Source organism: Pogonomyrmex barbatus, unplaced genomic scaffold (genome assembly GCF_055798465.1).
Source record: "Pogonomyrmex barbatus isolate J1 unplaced genomic scaffold, ASM5579846v1 scaffold19, whole genome shotgun sequence".
Taxonomy (NCBI): domain Eukaryota; kingdom Metazoa; phylum Arthropoda; class Insecta; order Hymenoptera; family Formicidae; genus Pogonomyrmex; species Pogonomyrmex barbatus.
The window spans coordinates 964,169-978,987 of NW_028297115.1; the positions used below are offsets into that span (position 1 = coordinate 964,169).

At 39.3% G+C, this 14,819-nt stretch overlaps 3 protein-coding genes and 1 non-coding gene across 10 annotated transcripts in view; 2 read left to right on the forward strand and 2 right to left on the reverse strand.

Annotated features, from left to right (window-relative positions):
* Positions 1-625: 625 nt before the first annotated feature.
* Positions 626-744, reverse strand: LOC112552209 (5S ribosomal RNA). Its single transcript, XR_003096504.2, has one exon. It is a non-coding gene; the product is annotated as a 5S ribosomal RNA (ribosomal RNA).
* Positions 745-1,103: 359 nt separating this feature from the next.
* On the forward strand, positions 1,104-4,684 carry Nup58 (nuclear pore complex protein Nup58). 4 transcript variants are annotated; one of them, XM_011631322.2, is made up of 8 exons: positions 1,104-1,285; positions 1,489-1,841; positions 1,924-2,131; positions 2,272-2,645; positions 2,729-2,953; positions 3,030-3,104; positions 3,232-3,255; positions 4,149-4,288. In XM_011631322.2, exons 1-7 carry the CDS (start codon positions 1,218-1,220, stop codon positions 3,246-3,248), a joined length of 1,320 nt encoding a protein of 439 aa, XP_011629624.2. In that variant the 5' UTR covers positions 1,104-1,217; the 3' UTR covers positions 3,249-3,255; positions 4,149-4,288. The 4 variants fall into 4 exon arrangements, with proteins under 4 accessions (XP_011629624.2, XP_011629621.2, XP_011629623.2 ...); XM_011631319.3 differs by lacking the exon at positions 3,232-3,255 and having other exon boundaries at positions 4,149-4,684; XM_011631321.3 differs by lacking the exons at positions 3,232-3,255; positions 4,149-4,288 and adding an exon at positions 3,424-3,456.
* A 178-nt stretch (positions 4,685-4,862) lies between these two features.
* LOC105422085 (protein FAM114A2) lies at positions 4,863-7,941 on the reverse strand. 4 transcript variants are annotated; one of them, XM_011631324.3, is made up of 6 exons: positions 7,472-7,941; positions 6,704-7,413; positions 6,305-6,622; positions 5,553-6,151; positions 5,155-5,466; positions 4,863-5,085 (listed from the first exon to the last, which is right to left on the reverse strand). In XM_011631324.3, the coding sequence occupies exons 1-6, from the start codon at positions 7,534-7,536 to the stop codon at positions 5,011-5,013; spliced, it is 2,079 nt and encodes a 692-aa protein (XP_011629626.2). In that variant the 5' UTR covers positions 7,537-7,941; the 3' UTR covers positions 4,863-5,010. The 4 variants fall into 4 exon arrangements, with proteins under 4 accessions (XP_011629626.2, XP_011629625.2, XP_088931592.1 ...); XM_011631323.3 differs by having other exon boundaries at positions 6,305-6,625; XM_089075466.1 differs by having other exon boundaries at positions 6,305-7,413; positions 7,487-7,939.
* Positions 7,942-9,916: 1,975 nt separating this feature from the next.
* The window catches only part of kibra (WW and C2 domain containing protein kibra), a 66,394-nt gene continuing 61,491 nt past the window's right edge, over positions 9,917-14,819 (forward strand). The window contains exon 1 of the mRNA XM_089075455.1: positions 9,917-12,203. Within this exon, the coding sequence (XP_088931581.1) occupies positions 12,076-12,203 (128 nt within the window). The 5' untranslated portion in view covers positions 9,917-12,075. The remainder of the gene's footprint in view (positions 12,204-14,819) is intronic.

The window sequence follows — 14,819 nt, forward strand, 5'->3', positions numbered from 1 at the left end:
ACACGGCGCGCGCTTCGCATCGTACATACCACGGCATGTAAACAGTTTTGAAGGCCGCGATATCTACAATGTGTGTCAATCGAAATATTCAACAATATTACGAATAATATCTAACTAATACAAGGCTCTACAACGTCTTTTTGAATTCAACATTAAATGTTATAATCGTTACGTTTTAAATGTTGAATAATCTATTATCGTGCTATTTGCTTGTTTGTCTAATAGACTAGTTACGACTTATTAAAGTTAGATATATAGGCATCTTACATGTCTTATGTGTGTTACAATAAATTGTTATAATAAATTAGTTATCGCTATATGTACATATTACAAAAAAACTGATGTAGCCAATTCAAATTAAAAAGAACAGATGTATGTACTCTATGTATGTACGAACTGTTCAAATACTTTGACGTAAAATTATTAACACTTAAATCTTTTGAATTTATTTTATAATTAATATATAATATTTTATGTTTTTTTATAATGAAAATTTGTTTATCTTCGGTAAGAGTCGAAATACTTATAAGAAAAATAATATTTATAAAATATAAAATATATAATCAATCAATTTTCTAATAATTCAAAAGAGAAATGATTTAATTCTAAAAAAAAAGAAAAAAAGTGACAACGTCACACGGTGTTCCCAAGCGGTCACCCATCCAAGTACTAACCGTGCCCAACGCTGCTTAACTTCAGTGATCGGACGAGAACTGGTGCTTTCAGCGTGGTATGGATGTTGTCGATTACAACCTCTAGGTCTATTCCTTTTGAGTGGTTGTACTAGTTCACAGTTTATCTTTCTTTCTTACATTGGAAGAACAAAGGTAAACTCTGAACTAGTGCAGCCAGTTCAGCTAAAAAGAACAGACCTCATGCGAACAGATTGGCGACAGAAACCGAACAGAGTCTGTTTACATAGGATCTGTTCTTTTTAACTGAACTGGCTGCATTAGTTTAGAATTTATCTTTCTTCTTCCAAGAAGAAAAAAAAAATTTCAGAAATATTACGTTTTCGTAAAAAATTTCGAAATATTGACTGAATTCCGTAAAGCGCATTTTATTATAGTATACGTGACATGAACTATAGATAAATGCGCGTTACGGAATCCAGCCAGTTCGCGTTTGCGATAGTTCGCGGCAGTTCGCGGTGTGTTTATGTGATATTGTAAATAGATTATTTATCGCGCGTAACAACACTTAAGGCGTATGGAAAAATGGCGTTTACATTTGGGACTCCATCGGTCACCTCTGCCAACACAGGTTTCGGATTTGGAGCACAAAAGTAATTATATTCATCGACATTATTAGCACTAACCTTCAAACAACAATAAAGAATTATTATAATTCCAATAAGTAACAAAATATATGTTGTTTAAATATATGTTTAAATATATATTTTTCTTTTTATTTAATAAATATTTAATAGACTGAAATTATTTTTTGCAAACAATAAGATTTTTATATAAATGTTATTTTTTCATCAAGGCCAGCAACAACCTTTGGTTTGGGCAATACGTCGTTCGCCACCCCTACTACAACGACTGGCACGTTAACGTTTGGCACTTTGTCTACTCCAACAACTTCCATAGGTCTTAATTTTGGATTTGGTACTCCAGCAACTTCTACGCCAGCACAATGCAGCGGTCTGCTTCTAGGATCGACTACAGCTACCACGATGACTACTGCTCCCAGTTTATTTCCCACCCCTACCACATCCGCGCCCTTATTCACGAGCCTCAGTTTCGGCACACCAGCTACAACGAACACTCTGACGTTTGGCGCTACATCAAATACAACAGCAACGGGAAGTTTAACTTTCGGTACAGCCACTACCAACAGTGCGTATTATTTCATGATTCATTATTCTAAAGGAAATTTTGTTATTATAGTGATTGATCGTTGCGATTGATTTATGTGCAGCTCCCTTATTTGGTTCCGGAACTGGAAGCACTTTATTGGGTGCTAAACCGACGACTGTTCTCACTACTACAACTAGTACCACTAAAGGACTTGGCGGCTTAGATGTTTCCGTCAATAATAAAGGTCTCTCTCAAGGAAATAGTAGTTCAACAGCTGCTAAGGAGAATTTATTACCAAACGAGCTTATGCAAACCATAGATAAATTCAAGTAATTATGAATAAAATCATTTCAATAAAAAACAATCAGTTTGTCTATAGAGCTAAATTAATTAGTATAATAGTAATAATATACAATATATGCATACACATACATGAGAATTCTGCATCACTGACTATTGTATCTTACAGGGATTTTGTAAAGATGCAGAAAGGCTTGTCTTCCGACATTGCGAGAGGTTCGGCGAGACCATTGAATCGATGCGCGGAAGATACGGCATCTCTAATGGAAATTTTGTCCACTTTGTCCGGCTCAGTGCAAAGAGATCGTTCTTCGGCCGATAAATTGAAACAGGATACGGCGAAGGCATTGCAAAGTGCTGAAATAGCTCAAAGAACACACGATACTCCGCCGGGCTTGCAATATGAAAATAATGCACCTCTGAAATTCTTCATGGAGTTAGCCGAGAGCTTCGAACAAGATTTGATGTTATTCAGATCACAAATCGAGACAACGGAGAAGCATATACAAGCTATGATGGCGCCGAGAACATTAACTCCGCAGGGTATAATCGATTCTTCCAATAAATAAATTCATTCGAATTAATGAAAAGTATTCTTAACGACACGTTATTTTATACGTTGTTAGAATTGACAGCGACCATGAGTAAGCTTCACGAATCTTTAGTTGCGGTCGCTGGTCGACTACAGAGTGTCCATGCTAAAGTACAACAACAAAAGGAACAGTATCTCAATTTTAGGAAATACGTGTTGAAGGATAATACCAATGTTTTCGACGGTATTAAAGTGAATAATAAATCTAATCAAAGCAGCATCAGCAGGATCACGAGCGGTCCCACGCCTTTTGGGCCAGGTAATATCTTAATGCGCATATATCAGAATAATATCTAAACATTGTAGATCTTGAAAAACAAAGTTAATGCTTACAGGAAATAAAAACTTTTTATCATCGACAACATTAAACTCGACCCGACCGGCGAGTTACGAAACACGAAATCCTTTAGGTAAATAGGCCTTGCCGTTGACTATTTTGTAATTTAATTATATATCCTCATGCGCTAAGTAAAAGATTCCTTTTTTTAAAAGAAAGATGATTTTAACCGTCCCCCCCTAAAGATTTCCTACCTTCAGGTCTTGCCTGGATCTAGTTATGAGGTAGAATTTACTAACATATAACGTCGTTTATTATTAAATAGAATTAACGTTACTATTAGCCTGTCACTATTACTTTTTTTCTTCTATTTTTCTCCCTCGTTATTATTATTCGACAAATAATCGTCAACTTTCTTTTTTCGATGATTTGACTTTGATTTTGCCTTTCAGGGAAAAAAATAAAGGCTGTAATTTAATTCTTGAGGTATCTAGTTTTTATTTCAGTTTTTCTTTATTACTTATTACGAATCATGGAAAAAGGGTAACGCGCTTCTTTGCCTGTATATAAATCTCCTATAAATTAGTACCAGTTAATTTGTATAGATGATTACATCGATATTATTGATATTTTATATACTTTGCATTGGATGCTATCGAAAGGTTCAACTTCAAGATTATGCTTTCTTAAATGATAGCGCCTTCTATACATGTGCTTGAGTGCTTTCGGCTTTGCCAATGTTATGCAGTAACGCTTGCAAACATGGATACTAACCAGGAAATATCGTTAAGTTTGTCACGGAGTGAATAAATAAAATTTTACAGGATGTATATAGAGATATTAAAAATACACATTTGCAATTTTCCAATCAATTTCGAAATGGAAATTGCGAGAATGTTTCTTTAAAAATCCATAAATATAGATTTAAAAATTTTCACTATGCTAATGTACCAAGAATATTAATTAATATCGAAATATCAAATAGAACATCGAATATTAAATGATAATAACATGATAAAATTGACTGTTTTTTTTTTTTTTTTTTAAACAACCGTCTCAAAAATATAAACATCTTTAATAGGGAAAGGGATATTACTCCGTGGCTTTAGCTATTACATACATTCCATTTCTACTTTTATAATGAATTGAAAGTAACAATGTTAATATATTGTTACAGTTTGGGAAAGTTCGACACCAGTACCGTCTGCTACTAGCATTGCTATAGGCTCATCCATGAAACCGCCGACAGCAAGTTTAAATTTTAACGCGCCAATTAATTTGACCGCACCATTACCAGTAAACGGAACCAGCTCAAACTTTCAACTTCAAAAACCTCCCGTTGGTAATAAACGGGGGAAACACTGATTAGTCATCTCAAACTATTTTCATACGACGAATTGTTTATCTTCAACACACGTTGTAAAGTCTCCTCCATTGTTAGCATTAATAACGATGTTAAAAACAAATGTTTGAAAAGTATTTTTATATTGATCATTATTATTACTCATTGTGATAGCCTTATTTTTTTTTACATGTGGTGTCGATATATACATAGCGTAATCTTTATTGGAATTTGTACCTTACGTTATAAATATTTCGCGTCTTACACATTAACCATACTTTTAATATTACTAAATCATCTAAAGTCGAATTATTTTGTAATAACATGTGCATTACTGGTGCACAAATATATTAAAACAATTTTTCACCGAACCTCCATGAATTCTGTGTATGGATTGTCATTTATACATATATAATTCTTTCATGAATTGAAAACAACGAAACAATTAAACCAAACACGTAAAAATTATTAATGATAAAACCGTGTAAATAGATTGAATTAATAGAGCTAAGTTGGTCCCTCCTTCGAATATGAAAGATTAAAAAGCGATTATGAAACGGGAAAATAATATTATGCTCTATCCCTACATTGAAAGTTGTATTTAGTCTTAATTTAATTTAATAGATGATGTTAAATATATATGTAAATATAAAGTATAAAAATTTTTCTTCTCTCTTATATATTTTATAATTACTCATCAGATTGCACCAACTTGCAAAATGGGAATGAGTAACCTAAAGGCATCTTGAATATACGAATTTGCATTAGAAGCCTGTGTGAAAAAGAAAGTATTTTAGTATCAATTATGGCATTGCTCGAATTTATCTAACAGAATACCTACTTCCAGAAAAATCGTTGTTATATTAGCATTGATATTCGGCTTTTCCACAGACTTCGCAAATTGCTGTAATGTATCGCAGAATAAATTAGCCAATGAGCTAATCTGATTGGACAAAATATTGGTAAGTTGCACCAAGGCGTCCGCTTCGTTCACTGTACTACGTCGTTCCTTAATTAATAACAATTCTGCCGTCTTATGAAATCTCTCTACGGAGAAGGCTGTGAACCGTGCCAACGTTGATATAGCATTTTGAAAGATCTGATCTGTATCCATTGAAGATGACTCGAGATAATTTTCCGTTTCTGTCCAAACCTGAAAGCATCATTGTGAATTGTTTTTACAAATTTTAACAATAAAACTAGAACTTCTTCTTTAATGTAATACGGATATTTTCTTACACTGTATAGCTTTTCATAGGTAATGTCGACACCAAGATCGTGACAAGCATTTTCTAATCTGTTTTTAAAGTCTTTATTATCTTTTTCCTCGTCATCTTCATCATCACCTAGATCGCAAAGTTCTTTGATCTCTTCTAGTGTTTCTTGCACGGATGTTAAGTCGTTCGCATTCAATTCGATTAAATGTTGTTGAATTTTCATATTACTTTGTTTTGATAACATTTCTAGAGCTTCCAAATGAACGAGTCCCTGATAATCGTCGAACAAACTCTCGAAATGCACTTTTCTCGCCAATTCGCGCTCTTCAATCGTTTTTTCCTCGGTTTCAGCCTTTTCCTTTGCTTCTCTGAGAATTTGCGATAGGTTTGGTTTCTCAATCTCGTTCATGAAGAAGGCTCTTTTCTTCTTCAATCCAGGATCACCATCTTGAAGCACTTCCATCGTTTTCTTTCCAATAGCCTCCAGTGTATCTAAACCACCCGTCATAACTTTGCTGCCAGTGGATTCAACCAACTTCGTGATTGAGGATACTCCCGATATCAAATTCCCAAATCCAAATGAACTATATGATCGACTTTCTTGTTCCTGGATCTCTGGCTCTGTTAACGGAAATTAAAAAAATTTTAATTGCAACAATTTAAATTGACCATTCTCATAATTTACTATCTAGTATAAAAATGGAAGATTATTATAAATGCCATATAAATGAAAAAAAATTATTCATTATATACAAAATAAAAATAAAGATATACCGTCAGGAGTGGCTACATCTTGTTCTTTTGTTCTTTCCAATTCTGTAGGTTCTTGCACCTTTATTGTATCTTCCAAAAGTGTAAAACCTTGAGACATATGATTAGTCAGAGTAGAAACGCTCGCAGTAGCTGTATTGATTAATGAAGTTACACCCCAATTTCCCCAACTGCCCCAGCTTCCTAAAGAACTTTCGTCTTTGCCCTCTTCCTTGTTCGCTAAAGACAGCCTCTGTAATACAGGCTGTAATTTCTCTTCCGTCAGTTCATCAGGCAACTCGATATCATCTCCAAGTCCTTCCCAACCTTCAGGCTGAAAAACTTCTTTAAATTTTTTATTCGACTTTAATTCTTCTGGCATGTCCATTTCTGACAAGTCACTTGACGATTTAGATTGATTACCTGCTACTTGAGTTTTTGATTTTTCTTCCATCTTATATTCTGTATCTTTTTTCCATGTAGATGATAGGGATTTCTCACTTGAATACTCGGCTGAACATTTATTTTCCTGTTCTGTAGCGATATGAGATTCATCTGCATTATCCTTTGCGAATCTAGTTCCTAATTTCTTCGCATCTAATTGACGGGTTGTATCTTGTCGTTGTTTAGTTTGCGAGACCTTCTTGATCTTTGAATCTTCTACTTTAGACATGACATCTGATTGCACGTTCTTGCTACTTTCTACAATATCTTTGTCCTTCGTTGATATCACAGAAGCTGTGGATTGCCCTGACTCAATAGAGGTCTCTTGTTTGTTAGAGGTCTTTGCTACATCAACTGATTGAGCAATATGTCTATCGCTTTCAACTTTGACATCGCCGTTGGTCTTATCATCCTTATCACCAATCGGAGTGATCTTTCGACCTGGCGCGTCTGGCGTTGCCCGGAAGTTCTGGGATCTCCTCTGCCAGTGCGTGCCGTCACAAGGCGCGCGTTGGACGTATTCGTCGTCCGACTCGGAATCCACCGTCGTCGGTGACGTTGTCCAGTAGACCGCCGTCCGAGTGTTTCGTTTGACGCCGGAGGCGCCGAGTTCCTCGTCGGCGCTCTCAAAGTCGGCGTCGCTCTCGGACGTCGCCATCCCGTCACCGTCCGAATGAATCCTTCTATCCCTGGAAAAAGACGGAGTCCTGTGCAGCCGTACGCGAAATCGATGACGCGAGATTATACCTTTCCGAGTTATACCTCGCGAGTCCGAGCTTTTTAACGACCGAGGGACGAGCTTGCATCAACATATGCTCCACATTATTTCTTGCATCACGCACACATACGGGCGCGTCCGTGTGTATGTGTGTGGTGTGTGCGCGTGTGCGTGTGCGTGTGCGTATGTTTATACGCGTCGAACGCTGACGATCACGTGGACGACGGAGTCATCGGACAGGCACGTCAGATTCGCGATTAATGCCTTCGTGGCGTTCGCGACCGACGATTGCGCATGCGAAAGACCGGGCGCAATCCAGTTGTTTCGGGGTCACATCGAGGCGAACGGCTGGGGTGCGTTCAGAAATAACACTCGAGTGCACCCAGGTATCGTTTTATTCTTGTTTAATATTCGACGAAAAACACGGATAAGATGATACGTCCAATGTTTCTGAATTCAACCCTATTCTACTCGCATTCGAAATGAGAAACGACAGCTGGTTGATGAAAAGAGAGTAGATGAGGTGTAGGAGCTGTAACGTGTGATTTGATGTGATTATTGGTGGTGTGACCCCCCCATTATTATTTTTGTGAAATTTTTCTAACTTATTTTTTTAAGATGTGATTTTGTAAAATAATTTTATTATATATAGTTACTATCAAATTTCTCTCTCCTTTAACTTTTACTCTTAGAAAAAAAATTTAAACTTCACAAAAGTAATAATGAGGAATGAAAGTATTCTAAAATATATTAAATTTTTGAAAAATCTACACAGATATAAAATATATAAAAAAACCATAAAAGATATCTAAAACATTTTTTTACATTTACATCGTTGTTTTGTTCAACATAATTGATTGGAATCAAATATATACATTGAGAGCTTTGAGAGATTATTTCATCTCTTAAATCTCAAATTAAACTGATAAAAAAAATATAGATTATATATACTCTTTAAAAAACTTTATCAATGATATAACAGTTTGAATATTGTCTAACCAGTTGACAATATGTTCATTAAGTATAAAAAAACTATAAAAAAAATTGAATTGAAATATATGAAAACCTGTAAAAATATCAGATAAAAAAACGCCAATAAAACTAGCATAAAGCTAGTATAAAGTTTAATCTGATTTAGATCTAAATCGGAAAATAAATTATTCTCTTGACTCACCATTATCTATTTATTATAATGTCAAAGATCTTCTGTGATTCTCATTAATTTGTACAACATTATGTCAATCAAAAGGATCGTTAAAAATATTATTTTCAACATCACAAAGATATGTAATGGTAATAAATATTATTTGTGATCTTTTACTATAAAATTCCTAAATCTATCTACCGATAGAAAGTTTTAATATATACAATATATAATCACTAACATATTATTACATATTATTTTTTTAAATATGTAAATAAAAATATTTATTAGAGATATTTTTTTAATTTACTTGACGTTACAAAAATACTTTTCAAAAATTAAATTTATCGTATTTGATTAAATGTTGCAATATTACGAATGTCTAACGCAATAGCATTTACACAATAATAGTTAAATTAAATATCCTAAACGCTTTGCAGTGATTGTTTATAATTTGTATTGAATTAATCGATGGATTACACAAATGTATAATTAAATTACATTATTTATAATTGTATTTATAATTGCGAAAGAATATATGATATAATCGCGATAGATTTTTCTTTCTCAGTGCCAATTATAGTATTTCGTGTATACAGTATAAAGTATATATAAAATGAAAATTTCAAGATCGATTATATGTTAACAATAACAAACAAAAAGAGTCAAGGCTGAAGGCAACGAGTAGGTAACGATGTATCTGAACATATATAAACTATTTATTGGAAAATAAACCAGACGAAAAAGTAACAAAGAACTGAAAATTAAAATATAATAATTTTCTCTAAAACCCTGTGGCAAATTTTAGTTCTGTACAATATGATAAACTTTTTTTATCCTGTGTCGAAAACGTATCGACGATCTTAGGCTGAGTGTTCACGCGCCTGCGCGAGATGATCCCGGGATGCACCTGCGCCCACGGAGTCGTACGGTGGCGCCATTCTTGCGGCGTAGCGGCAAATATGCGAGGCGTTGGAAAGGGCAAACACGCTCGTTTACTCCCGTTGCCTCTCTCGCACAGCGGTCAGAGATATACACGAAAGGCTTACCGGCAGCGTCGGGAGAAAAACGGGGTGCGATAGATCCCGGCATAGGAGCGACAGAGAGCCGAAGATAGCCGAGCGGCGGTTAGCCGCGAGCTACGGATCGGGGTGGGAGGGGGGGGGGAACGATCGAGCGGCGACGCGTGACGAGGACGCCGCCGCGAGTCAGACGGAGACGACATGAACACGGTTCCAGTGGTGGGGGGCCAGCTATGTTCTTTACGGTGAATACAGATGAAAGGGTATTGGAGGGTGGGAGGGACGGGAAGAGATAGAGCGTGAGCGGGAGAAGGAGAGAGAAGGAGCGAGAAGGAGAGGGAGAAAGAGAGAGAAAGAGAGGTATTGCCAGACGGCGCGCACGGCATGAACGTCCAGTGGCATGTCTCAAACACTCGGCATGCTCGTAGCTGTGACGCGAGGTGGTAGTATCGTCGGAAACGAGAAAATTGTCCTCCGCGTATAAACGCGAAAAACTTGGTGTGCAACATCGTGCGCGGAAAGCGTGAGAAGTTTACTCCCGAACGGTATTCCTTGTCGAGGTACGAAGAGGTGCGAATCTCGTGTTTGTCGGTACGATCGTACGATCGACGGAACGAACGGGAGATCGGAAAAGTGGAGACGGTTTGCAGTGTCGTGCTCGTCGTCGCCGTGCGGTCGATCGCGAGTGCGGAGTTCAAACGGGAACGCGTGATGAGAGAGTAAGCGAAAGAGAGAGAGAGAGAGAGAGAGAGAGACATAGGCAAGAATAATAAAAAAATAAAGGAGAAGAAGAAGAAGAAGAAGGAAAACGGTAAAAGAGCGACCGTCCCCTTCTCGGGCGGGCCGAGAGCGAGGGCAGCGTCAAGTTCCCACATTCCTGCGTGCGAAAAACCGCCAAGATCCGCTGCTCGGCATTAGCATTACAGCCGCGGCTAATGCAACGAGGAAAAGGGAACACGGTGAAACGTGCTCCGCCGCCACCGCCGCCTCCGCCGCTGCACGGAGCCGGCGATAGCGCGCGTCGCTCGAAACGGGTCGCGGGCCATTCCGCCTCCGCCACCGTCGTCGTCGTCGCCGCTGCCGCTGCCGCTGCCGCTGCCGCCGCCGTAGCAGTCACGGGAGACACGACGTCGCTGTAGCGTCCGACAGGGAGATCGCGACGTACACGCAAGAGAACGAGTCGCGCGAAGCGACCGTCGTGCCCGGCGAGGAAACCCTGCGGCAAATTATCGGACAATTACGATTACCGGGTGCGTGCAGCGCCAGTTCGTGACTCGAGCGCGTGGCTCGTTGAACGCTAGCAGACCTTGAATGTGACACTCCAAAGGGTAGAGAGGGGGAGGATGCTCCGATACTACCCGGAGGGGTGAGAGAATCGCGCGACGTGTGTTCTTTTTAGTGGATAGAGCATAGTGAGCGAGAAATCGTCGAGTGTTTTTCTCTGTTTTTTTTTTTCTTTTATTTATTTATTTTCGTCTGTTCTCAAGCGATCGTCTTCCCCTTAATTGTTGTTCTGTGGTCTCCTGGAAGAGCTGCGAGGGAAAAGATTGGAGAACGTGTAAAAGGAGGGAAGATTTAAGAATCTCCAGGAGGAGGAACGTGAGAGAGAAATTTCGTGTGCGCGAGTGTCAGGAACGAGAGTGGAGGATAAATAAATGAGATAGATAAGAAGAAAAGTGATCGATGGTTTATGGTGGTGGTGATGATACGCGAAGTGCACCTGATCGATGCACCCGTGCGAACGCAGCACCACGACGCCGCCGTCGCCGTCGCTCGCCGCCTCGGGCTGCTCCTCTACGGCTGGCTGTGTTAATGGTGGAATTCCGCTCGAGAGGAATCTGAAGGCGGGGACTCTGACGTCACTCCGCTCATGATAATGAGGTATTCATGATGGCGGAGTAGTGCGCGCGAGCGGGAAAGAGAGAAACAGCAAAAGAAAGAGAGAGAGAGAGAGAGAGAGAGAGAGAGAGAGAGAGAGAGAGAGAAGAGAGAGAGAGAGAAAAAGAGTGCACGCGTACACACGTGTGCGAGTGTACGCTCCTGGTTTCACCGTTTCTTCCGTGTGCGCGTGTGTACGTATACGATACGTTTTATCGGTATCCTCGTTGCTCCACTGGAACCGTCGCCATTCGCCGTCTTGCTCGATCCCCCTTCCCTCCTCCTCTTCCTCTGTCCACCTGCCCTTTACGGCCGGATCGGCCGTGCTCTCTCTCTCGCATCTTGTTCGTTCCTTTTCTCCCCCCCTCCTCCTCTCCCCCCCCTCCCCTCTTCCCCCCTCCATCCGTTCTCGTCTCACGTCGTCTACCTGTCTCGTTCTCTCCCGTTCTCTCACGTTCGCGGCCGCCACGCGAGAGCGTGGCCGTATATGCGGCCCGAGAAGCGTGCGCCCGCGCGCACAGATATGCGCCCGTCGACCGCACGGCGATAGAGAGAGAGGGTTTTGGATGGATTTAGAGCGCAGTGAAATATGCCAAGGAGACGGAATGGGGAGATACCGCTTCCGGATGGGTGGGACGTCGCCCAGGACTTCGACGGGAAGGTGTACTTCATCGATCACAACACGCGGAAGACTACGTGGATCGATCCCCGGGACAGGTATGTATCGAGCGAGAGAGCGAAAAGCTCTTCACCTTTCTCCGCATAGGAATAAGAAATAAACGTGACGATCTCTCACGACGTGCGGAATAAATAGATAGGATAATCCCCCCCCGGCCCCGCGGCTCGCCGGCTCTCGATATTAATATAATGCGAGTTTGAAAACATTTTTCCCCTCTTTACTCCTCTTTACTATTCATTTCTCTTTCTCTGGTATATATTTCCGGGATCCATCCACGTTTGCGAGAGAAAAAGAGAAATGATAATGATAATGGTGAATCGTTATTTATTTAGCGCTAGCCGGGACAAGTTTCCCCTTAAGCGCTGGGGCAAAGTAAATATATGGAACAACACAATAGTAAGCGCAAAATTAAGAATAAATTTAATAGATAGACAGAGAGAGAATTCGCGAGCATATCGGTATAAGTGTGCGTGCGCTCGAGCGTCACGACGATGCGCTGCTCTCCCCGCCACGGCTCCCCTCCCCCCTCCTCTCGTCACGAGACCGCGATCTGGCGTGGATACGCGATTCAGCGCGCGATTCGGCGGGAATGCGTGTATACGGGGTGTATCGCGCGAGTCGCGCGCTTTCTCCGTAGATTCCACGGTGGATATTCATGGTGGGACCGATTTTTCCTCGGCAAAGCTTTGACGCGAATCTCCGTTTTACCGTTTGCTGTTTGCTGTCCGAAGTATTCGATACAATATTCTCGTTTCTCGACCGACGAAAAATCACAACCCGGATCACGTGACGATATATCGAAGAGAGTAAAATGTAAAATCCACTCAGTGCTCATTGTTATTTATATTTCGCGATTTCCCCTGATGTTTAATTCACGGAAATCCGATCTAATTTTCCCTTGAGACACCGAAAAAAGAAAAGACTCCGTTGTAACGTGTGGATATCACGAGTGGATATCGCGGTTGCCAATCTGGCCTCTAACGCCTCTGTCGTGCGGAGAAAGTGCGCGACTTCCAAGACATCCTGTATACGTTTTTGCGCGCGCATAGCTCGCGTGCTTCGGGATCGCGCGCGAATCGTCGCTCCGTGTGAACTCGCCTTTTCGCGTTTCGCGAGCGTATTTTCCGCGAGCGAGCACAAGCCTCTCACTCCGATCGCATTTTTTTTTCTCTCTTTTTTTTTTTCCTCGAAATATCACCGATTGTTTTTCGCAACGATTTTTGCCCGCATCGCGAGGCAATGATGACGAGCAGAGACTGACAAATATACGCCGCTACAAAGTAGCTCGATGTGAACCGATGTGAACGCCGCTGAAATTGGTAGAGTATGCATACGCATGCACACACATATGTATGTACGTCGCATTCCCGAGGTATCGAGGCTGCATAGTTGCATATAAGCACGTACGCCGCTCGCGAGGAAAATTGATAGCTAACAGGCGGAATTTTCTACTAATGTAGAACTCACGCCTAATCATTAAATACACCACTGGATGAAATTTAATCTCTTTTTTTTTTCTTATAAATAATCTCGGATATCGCATTTGGAAAATCGTAGAGGTGTGCGAACGGTTTGAGTTCGAATCGAATCGAATCACGATGAATTCGAATTTTTCAGATTCGAAATCGAATAGTTTAAAAATTTCGAATCATCAATGATTCGATTTTAATCAATCGCGTATCTTGATTGTTTCATTTATATCTTACGCGCGATTAATTTTGTATCTTGTACATTACTGTGCGTACCGTAAATATTATTGAGAATTGAAATCCTGCTATAATCATCGTGGACTCTTTCTCGATGTAATTGAAAATATTAATTTATTGTCATAAATACTTTTAAAGTTATATAAAAAGTAATGGACTTGATGCTATATCAAATTAAATACTGAGTGTACGTAAAAGTCATTTATTTTATTCAGAAATAGCCGTTTTAGCATTGCTCTAACATGCAAAAATAAATGCAATTAATGAATTAATAGATGATCAACAGATTCTTTCCATACTTCCAAATTTACTTCTAAAAATCATTTGGATATCATAATGGTTTGTAATATAAATCCGGAAAAGTTCCACTTGATTTGATTCTGAATTTCTTACAAATGCTTGATTTACCCACTTCTAGAAAATTAAAATACTTTCTATCAGATGTTCAAGATAAAAAAAGAAATAACACTACTCTAAAAATTACATGTAAAGAATAGTAAAAAATTTATTGCCATAATAATTTGTATATTCTATCGAGCAACGACGTAAAAAAATTCGTTTCGAATAGAATAGAACAGTATTCGTTTAGAATATCATTAAAAAAATTATTATGTCATATTTGTTAAACATGATTGTTGAGGAAATCAGACGTTTTGCGTGATATTTATTTAATACCTTGTCCCGTTGTCAACTGAGCTTTTTATTTTTGGAGACTAACGAGGTATATCCAGTATCGGATGATTACGTGTTATCTAATGTCATTTTAACGATAATGCCCTAGAAAAATCTGTGAACTAAATTAACTGCAGATTAGTGGGGAGTTGTTATCTCTATACTAAAAAAAGAGCATTCCGTCTTCAGATACTGTTATCAGTCTTTTAACCGATAGACGCATACCAGAGGCAACATTCTTCGCTCGAGAGGATCCGAGATGAATTTTCCTTCTTC

What these genes read in the sequence shown, in the direction of transcription:
- Nup58 (XM_011631319.3), top strand. Translation starts at nt 1,218, where the DNA reads ATGGCGTTTACATTTGGGACTCCATCGGTCACCTCTGCCAACACAGGT. An exon ending in TCCCACGCCTTTTGGGCCAG is followed by an intron (nt 2,954 to 3,029) that starts GTAATATCTTAA and finishes TAATGCTTACAG; the next exon opens with GAAATAAAAACTTTTTATCA. An exon ending in CGAAACACGAAATCCTTTAG is followed by an intron (nt 3,105 to 4,148) that starts GTAAATAGGCCT and finishes ATATTGTTACAG; the next exon opens with TTTGGGAAAGTTCGACACCA.
- LOC105422085 (XM_089075464.1), bottom strand. Translation starts at nt 7,536, where the DNA reads ATGTTGATGCAAGCTCGTCCCTCGGTCGTTAAAAAGCTCGGACTCGCG. An exon ending in GCGAGGTATAACTCGGAAAG is followed by an intron (nt 7,414 to 7,471) that starts GTATAATCTCGC and finishes GTCTTTTTCCAG; the next exon opens with GGATAGAAGGATTCATTCGG. An exon ending in TAACAACGATTTTTCTGGAA is followed by an intron (nt 5,086 to 5,154) that starts GTAGGTATTCTG and finishes TTTTTCACACAG; the next exon opens with GCTTCTAATGCAAATTCGTA.